General features: G+C 53.2%; 1 protein-coding gene across 1 annotated transcript in view; it reads right to left on the bottom strand.

Moving 5' to 3' along the window:
- The window catches only part of DNAJB2 (DnaJ (Hsp40) homolog, subfamily B, member 2), a 14,148-nt gene extending 8,185 nt beyond the window's left edge, over positions 1 to 5,963 (bottom strand). The window contains exons 1-2 of the mRNA XM_009328251.1: positions 5,839 to 5,963; positions 4,705 to 4,775 (exon numbers count right to left, since the gene is read on the bottom strand). Coding sequence (XP_009326526.1) covers positions 4,705 to 4,775; positions 5,839 to 5,963 — 196 coding nt within the window. The remainder of the gene's footprint in view (positions 1 to 4,704; positions 4,776 to 5,838) is intronic.
- Between the last annotated feature and the right edge of the window lie 2,218 nt (positions 5,964 to 8,181).

The following is an 8,181-nucleotide window of genomic DNA, read 5'->3' as shown; positions in this document are numbered from 1 at the left end:
CGGCTGGGAAGGGGGTGGGCTGCAGAACCTGGATAATCCCATGATGCACGGGAGCAGGGCGCCCCACGCCCACCCACGGGTAAGGCTGGGGGCTGCACGCTCTGGGTCTGACCCCAAGGGAAGGGAGATCGGGGCAATGCAAAGACTGATGCCACATGCACCCCCTCCAAATGCTGGGGAGCCCTTCAGCCGCGGAGGGAAGCAGAAGCTGCAGCTGACACAGGACAGGAAGGGATTTTATTGCAAAGCAAAACCTGATTTCACTCACACACACCAACACGCTCATGCCCACATGCTCCCAAGCACCAAGACCCTTGAGTCCAGCTGGCTTGGCCAGGATTTCCCGCAGTGCCTGGTAGGACTGGGGGCACCAGCTGTCTGGTCTTCACCATGACCTCCAGCTACATGCCCAATCTTGGCCCATTGCCTTTGTGCTAGGCATGGCTCAAAGGCAAAAAACAAGCCAAGCAGGATAAAATACAAAAGGAGATGGGGCGAATGCATTTGCATTAGAAGGAAACAAGAAAAAGCACAAAAGGATGCTGGTAAGCAGCCTTCTGCTGTTTTCCATAGCTGTCTGGTGCCTAAATACCAGTGCAACACTGTGGATGCAGCGGAGAAGGCTGTAATTTGGATGCCATCTGTAACAAACCAGTGTGTAAAACATCACCTGCTAAAATTGACATTTTCAATTCATCAGGCCCACACTGAGAGTATTAATGGACCTAACTGAGGGTCTTATTGAGCCACTGATGGTAATTTTTAACAGAGCTAGAAAAACTAGGATAATTCCAAAGGACTGAAGGAGAGAAATCACTCCAATCATTAAGAAAATAAATGGGTTGACCCAGAAAACTCTAGATTACTGATAATACCAGGAAAAAATAACAGAAGAATTAATTTTGATTACGTCAGCAGAGAATTAAAGACTGAAAAATGCATTTAGTACTGATCAGCCTTGTCTCAGGGAAGGCAGGTATTGCTATGCAAACTTGTCACCTTTCAGCACGATTACACGTCTGGCTGATTCAGATCAACACCGCTGGCGTGACATCCTTACTTGGAAGCTGGCAGGAGATAATGATAACAGCATTCACATAAATCACGATACTGCCACAAAGAGGGATGGAATAATCTGATTTCCATGTTCATGGAAGAAGGAGGCTCATAGCTGCTGCCCAAGATCTTTCCAGATCTACTTTTTGTGTTGTCCCAGAATATTTATCTCGGTACGCCAAGCCAGCCTGTTTATATTCCTGCATTGCTAAGGACACATCAGATGCATCAACAGCAAAGGTGTGCCTTTTAGCCAGGAGATACACTGCCCGGGGCGTTTGTAGTGGGGAACCCCAGGGGTGGGTGCAAGGCCCACAGTGATAAGAAATGTTTACTAGGAAAAAGTTGGGGCAACGCTAAGCTTGGTGGGGTAATAGCTAGTGAAGGGGACAATTAACTGTTAGGGATCATTTAGAATTGCCTGATTAAAAGGCCACATTGCAGCAAAATTTGCTTTAATGCAGCAAAATTTGCTTTAATACAGTGAAATGCAAAGTAATTCATTTGGGAATTTGGAGGAAGGGGCAGTCTTGTCACTTATTACTCTGCACATCCACTTGCCACCCTCAAACTTTATCAGCGGTAATCTGGGATTCATTTCAAGACCATTGATTAAAGCGCTGAAGCCGGCGGTGCCTGGCAGGGATCCCCGCAGAAGCCTGGCAGGCCTGTGCTGATGGTTCACCATCGCCAGCCAGCACTTGGTTACCCAGCCTGCCTCGCCAGGCACCGCACTGACACTGCCGCTCACTCCCCGGGGCACCCTCCGCACTACAAGCCGGTTACATCTCTGCCTTTCCCCTGGGCAGACTTGTCATCTCAAGAATTGAAACCAGGCTTGTTTGGCGAGGTGGGTTTTCCATGGTTAATTGATGCCTGGTAAGGATGCTGAGGGTCCCCCAACACATGCAGGAGCCCTTGGTACCCGGCTCTTGTGAGGTTCTGCATCCTCCTGCCTGGGAGGTGGTAAAGCCCTCCTGGCTGTGTCAGGTGCAGGGCTATTAAATGGCAGCGTGAGAGGCACGCCGTCCCAGTGAAGGGCACAACAGCCCCGGTGTGCACAGGGCACCTGGGGGTGGCACGTCCTAATGAGGAGGGCTACATTAGGCATGGGAGCTCAGCAAACCGGGGCTCCTGAGTCCTTACAACGGGGAAATCCTGACGAATAGCTGTTGTTTTACATGCACAGCCCCTCATCATCTGACTTAACTCTGCTAGGAAGCTCTCAGATGTGTGTTTGAGCCAGGCATCCTCAGGATGGCCATCAAAGGCAAGCTCTCAGCCCAGTGACCTGAGGCCACTGGCTCCCAGCGCCCAGGGCTCTGGGAGGAGCAGGGAGGACAGCCCTGGTTTCACATACCGCACTGTCTCCGAGAGCAAACAGCTCCGGGCAGGAGCACCCTGGGAGCCATTGCCCAGCTGGGTTATTAAATGCACCTTTTATCTCGTTAACTGTTTCCCTCTGACATCCACCAGCACTTGGCCAGACGCCAGCACCTCCTTTCCACTTTTAACGACTCTACGGTAATCCCCGAGACTCCGGGCCAGTTTCTCCAGGCCCAGCTCTGCTCTCAGCGTGCCCTCGGGCCGTCAAGCTGTTTGCATTACATGCAACCCACTTCCACGTACAAAAAAACCCCCTTGCCCACATCTGTCCAGCCATCAGAGGCTCAACTGCTCCCCAAAGACCGGGGCAGAGAAAAGCTGTTGGCAAGATGCTCCTACACCAGGAATTGTTTGCTTTCCCAGGGGATGTTGGACTTGCCCACCTGGTGGTGGTTTATCTACCTCAAAGGAGCGGGTGCATCTGCAGAGCTGCCCAGCGTGAATCTGCCGTGTCCCCTCTGCTGCCCAGAGGCTGGGGGCTCAGCCGCAGTCCGGCAGACGAGGCGTGCGCTCCTGGGAGTGGGGAAGTGATCGCTTCTTGCCCCATCGCTGCCAGCTCACACAAGCACACTCTGTGGCATTGCAACAGAGCTGACCACAGCTTTGTTGCAATTCCTGAGAACTTGTAAGACAGGAAGGCCTAAAGGGCCAGGGACGGAGACTGACTCATCAGCGTGCCTACGGTCCTGCCTGGAGCTTGCAGAACCCCTCCAGCCTGACGGGGTAACCTGTGCCTCTCCAGGAGCTCTACCATCACCTGGCCATGCAGAATTCATTGCATTTCTGTTTCCAGCTATTCCTACGCTTCTTGTGCCACCACCAGCTCCAAGAGCTGCTGGAAGAGAGGAAAAGCAGTGCTGGCTCCTCCATGCAGACCCCCAGAGCTGCACGCTAGCATCCCCTGCGAGCACAGGGACACCTCAGCAGGTTCAGCCCCTCCATCACCTGCCTGGAGGCAGTTTGTTCAAACCAGGCATGCTCAGAGCCCTGATATGAAGTCACTGCAATTAGCCAGCTGCAGTTTTATTTTGCTCCCGTGGGTGTGTAGCTGCTTTTCCCAGGACGTGAAGAAAGGCGGGTGATACTGGCAGCCAGGGAGGCTGACTCTGAGCCAGGGAGGCTGCTCACCCACGGCTGCTGTGCCTGAAAAAGAGCTAGTTCCAACTCGTCTGCCGGTCCCTTTTAGCCTTGCAGGTTGGGGCTTGGCATGCGTGCGGGGCTGCCTGTGTCTCTGGGAGTGCCTCCCTGCTCTTGCCACTGCCCGGTGATTCAGGGCTTAGGACTGTAGCGAGATCTGGAATTAGCTTTATTGTTCCTGTAACGTGGCACACGCTCCGGGCGATGCAGCAGGCGTTGCACAATTGACTTCATTTTATCTGAACCAGCAATTATGCTGCTGTTGCTCAGCTTCAGCAGAGAGGACTTCTGTCAGATCACTACCGTGCTCTGCATCCCATCAGTAAATGCCACACTTGGGTTATTAAAGGCTTCCACTGATGAAGATCCCTTGACCCTGAGACAATCATGCTTCACTACCCTTACTGCTAGCAAGTCCTAAACTTGCATCTTCTTTCCCTGAGCATGCAGAAGAGTTAATCCCCTCCCTATCTGCATCTGCCTTAAATATATTTTAAGGCCTTCATTGAGTCTCTGCTTCTAGATAGTCCCCATTCTTTCAACCTTTCATTGCAGCACATGGCATCTAGCCTTCCAGTCACCCTTGTTTCTCATCTCTGGATCACCTCCATCTACTCCAGACGAAGGATGAGGTGCTCAGAGGCCCTTTCTGACCTTAACAAGGCATGTATATATTAAGGAATGGCAAAGGGAGCATTTCTTGCCCATCTCCATGCTGTGCTAGAACGTTTCAGGGTGGCAAAGTATGTCCCAAATGCTGTCACGCTAGAACTGCAGCAGCAATCAGGCGTGCATTGCTGGGCCGTCATCAGGAGCAAGCTGTGCTTTAGGGACCCTGCACAAAGGCTCGCTGGGGTACTGCCGGAGCAGTTAGCATCACATGGGACTTGCTTGAACTCACAACAGCAGCAAGATGCAGTCAAGCCCCATGCTTTCAACAGACTGGGTCGTGTCCGCTCCAGCTCCCCAGAGTTGGCATAGGGCCCCAGCAACTCCTGCCCACCCCACCAATCTTCCACAGCAGAGCCCCCAAAGGGGGCTGAGAGAAGGGTCCCCAAAAGGAGGAGAGGGTGCTGGGAGGTGGCATCGCCAGACCCCAAGTTGGTCTGCGGTGCCACTTCTCACCATCAATGTGGATCGACTTCAGCTCCCCGTCCTCCTCCACTTCCACCCGCTCCCGCCCGTTCTCGATAATCCTGCAGACAAACAGACAGACGGATGGACAGTCAAGGGCCAGGCAGCCAGAGCATCGCAGCAGCAAGCTGCAGTTCAACAGACTCATTGGTTTCATCAGCCAACCATTGGTTTCGTCCGCCCTGTGTTAAACGCGGAGCTGCCTTTCTGCTTTGAGAAGGTTGTTGTCGCAACTCACCCTGCAGCAGAGCATCGCTGGTTCTCCGGGCTTACTAGCCCAGCAGCTGGGTGTGCTGCCCGAGTCCTCGGCCAAGCAAGAGGCAGTGCTTGGCCATATGGGGCTCTGGGAGCTGTTGAGCTGAAGGAGCTCCCTCCTGCCTGGTTGCTCCTGGGCGCAGGGTGCTGCTGTATCACTGAACCACGCTGCTAAGAGGATTACGGGCAGAGCAACTGTGCGAGGATGGAGTGAGGAGTAAGCAGGGCAGGCACGGACGCAAGCACTTTGGGAAGCTCCTGGCTGAGGTTAGAGACGCCGACAGGAGCCCTGTTCCTGAAGTACCCCTCATCATCTGGTGCTTGCCTTGTGCCCCTCCAAGCCAGGCTTAAAGTGGGGGGCACTGGGCTTCTTCCCTGAACCCACAGTACAGCTGTGGTCTCTTCTACCTTGGGGGTAGAGCTGTGTCCCTGAAGTGTCCTGTGACAGTGTTTGCTCTGCCTGGAACAGCCTGGGTGGGGCTGAGGTCTGAACAGTGGGAACAATATTATGGGCTTTCTGCAGTGAAGGGGCAGGGGGGACTGGGGTGTGAACGGGGTGTACCAGGCTGGACTCTGAACAAGTCATCTCCTCCCCAGTTTCAGCTCTGGATGCTTTTAGGTGTGACAGACTTTAACTTATTTCTGGAAGACAGCTGTCTGAGAAGGCTTTGTTTGGGTAACTGCAAGCTCTGCCGACAGCGGTTCCTGTACCAGCAGCAACACCTCTCCTCTGGTGAGAAATGTATCGGACACTAAAAAACCCCCCAACTTTCATAATAACTTGTAATGAAGAGCTTTTTAGTGCAAGTGTCTGCCCTTGATGGAGGCATTGCACATCTGCAATACATTGTGCTGCCTCCCCCTCCTCACATAAGGGTGTCTGAGAGCTGGCTGATCTCCTGGGCTCCATGGGCAGCAGCAAGCAGGGGTCTCCCCTGCGGTGTGCAGGGCTCCGCTCCTGGGGTATCTTCGATCTGTTTTTCCGACTCTTCCATCAAGAGATGGTTGAATTCTGACTCACTAGCCTAAAATTTGCCTTGCTTGCTTTTTGTACCTCTCTGTGTGCTGGTGCGGGGTCCAACTTTGTTCTGAGCAATGGTGAAAATGTCTCCCGAGCAATGCTTGCAACCTAGTGATTTCTGATGTGGTCTGAAAACGTTTGCAGGGTCTTCTTAGACATGTGGGTAACATCTCTGAGAGAGGGGTCGCCTCAGGATGAATCTTCTTCCAGCCAGGGCGAGCTCAGCCTCCGCCGTGTGCTTGCAGGCTGCTGCTACCGGCATCTGGCAGGCTGCTGAGCAGTTAGGCACTGACAAGACACAGCCCATTGGTGCTCCCTGGATTTAGCCAGATGTTCTTAAGCATTTCAAAAAAGCTTAGACATCTGTTTGGGCTTTTCAGATCAGAGGTACGTGGAGATGTGTAGCTCAGAATGACTCACAGCTCTCTTGTCAGTCATTGCTGCCCTGCTCGTTCAACATAACAGCATCTGAATGGTTATTTTCACTGTGAGCATGCATTTGCAGCAATGATGAATCGGGGACATTTCACCCTCAGCTCTCTACCAGAATGGTGTATAAACAGATCCAGGCATCTCTTGGAGAAGTATCACATCATTTCACACCCCGAGGTGCCACCAGATTGTCATACAAAATCTTCCGAAGTTGGGTGAACCACGCAAGCCTTGCGCAGCCGCCTGAAATACTGCTCGCTGCCTAGCTCCGATGCTTGTGCTTCCAACCACTGCTACAAAGCGTTCATGCTACAAACACCCCAGAATTAATCGGCGCCGTGCAAGGAAGGAGGGTGCTAGGAGACACCCAGTCAGAAGTGTGGCATCCAGCATGCATTTCAGCGAGCACTCTGGCAAAGATTTTCACGCGGAAAGATGATCCCATCGCTCCTTTTCACACCAATTAACTTCTGGGGCTCAAATTTTGATGCCTCAGTGCTACCAATTGCTCTCTCACTCTCACGGACTGTCTGCATCAGCATGGTCTGTGTTATCTAGTGATCTCTGAGGTCACTCAACGGACATTTATACCACGGGGAGGAGTTTAGGCGTTTCCAGAGTTATCTAGTCGCCACAGCATCCTGTCCAGATTCAGCAGCACTCACAACCTGGGGCATCTCTGTGGAAAAAAACATTTTCCCACCAGTTTGATTAAACCCACTCTGATTGCTTGGCTCAGCCATTTCTACAAGTCTCAAAATGTGTTGCTTAGACACTGGCACAGGCTTCACAGCAGTACTGCTGCTTTCAGTCACTTTACACTTCTTCATCAGTGAAGGTGACACTTTCCAGGTGACTCAGGCACAAAGAAAGGCCATTGTGGGTGAATAATTTAGGTCCAGCTTTCAACTTTCGGAGCGAGCTGAGAGATGACAGCACCTTTCAGTGGAAACTCATTAAGTCAGAGGGCTTGGGCAGAGGCAGGGCTGGTTCTGCATGGCGATGGATGCTGCGAGTGTTTTGGAGGGGGGTGGAAAGGATGGACACGTTATTCATTGTAGCAAAGCCAGACGTCAGTGGAGTCACCGCAAAGAGACTCCAATAAACCCCCTTCGAGGTGCTCCAAGCTCTCCCCATCCCCTCACCAGGCATTTCATAAAGCTTTGTGAAATCGGATCAAAACCACAGAGGTAAAGCAGAGCCAGGCTGGAGAAGGAGGAGCCCATCTGCAGGCAGGGCTTTCAGACACAGCCTTGGGGCACAACTGTCCTAGAGGGGCTTGCGGCAAAGGACAGGACAGAGTTTTCCTGCTTCCTCGCTGATCTCCAAAGAGGCCAGGAAAGCCTGTGCTTGTCTCTGAAGTGTTTCCTCTGCCCGTGTTTTCTCCAGAAATTCTCCCGGGTGTTCCTCAGGGGCCTTGGATGGCTGGCAGTGACCCAGCTCCATGCTCGCCCGGGGATCACGTCAGCGCGTCCACCCCCCAGGAGGGGAGGCCTGAGCCAGGCTCTCTGCTGACTTCCCTTCCTCAGCTCCGTAAGTCTGTCCCGGTTAATGCCTGGATGGTGCCTCGCACCGGCAGGACGCCCAGCAAGAAGGTGCCATCTCTGCCCCTCAGCGGAAGCCCCTCTGCCAAGACCGGCAAGCGTAGCAAGACCAACCTTTATGCCCCCCTGCCCTTCCCTCGAGAGGACCCCCGGGTCTCCCGTGGCCCCTGAGAGGCAGGGAGCGGGGGGGCCCGGGGGATGCTGCTCCTCGGCGGC

Source organism: Pygoscelis adeliae, unplaced genomic scaffold (assembly GCF_000699105.1).
Source record: "Pygoscelis adeliae isolate BGI_AS28 unplaced genomic scaffold, ASM69910v1 Scaffold577, whole genome shotgun sequence".
NCBI lineage: Eukaryota > Metazoa > Chordata > Aves > Sphenisciformes > Spheniscidae > Pygoscelis > Pygoscelis adeliae.
Note: the sequence above shows the minus strand (reverse complement) of the source record. Positions and strands in the feature narration are given on the sequence as shown.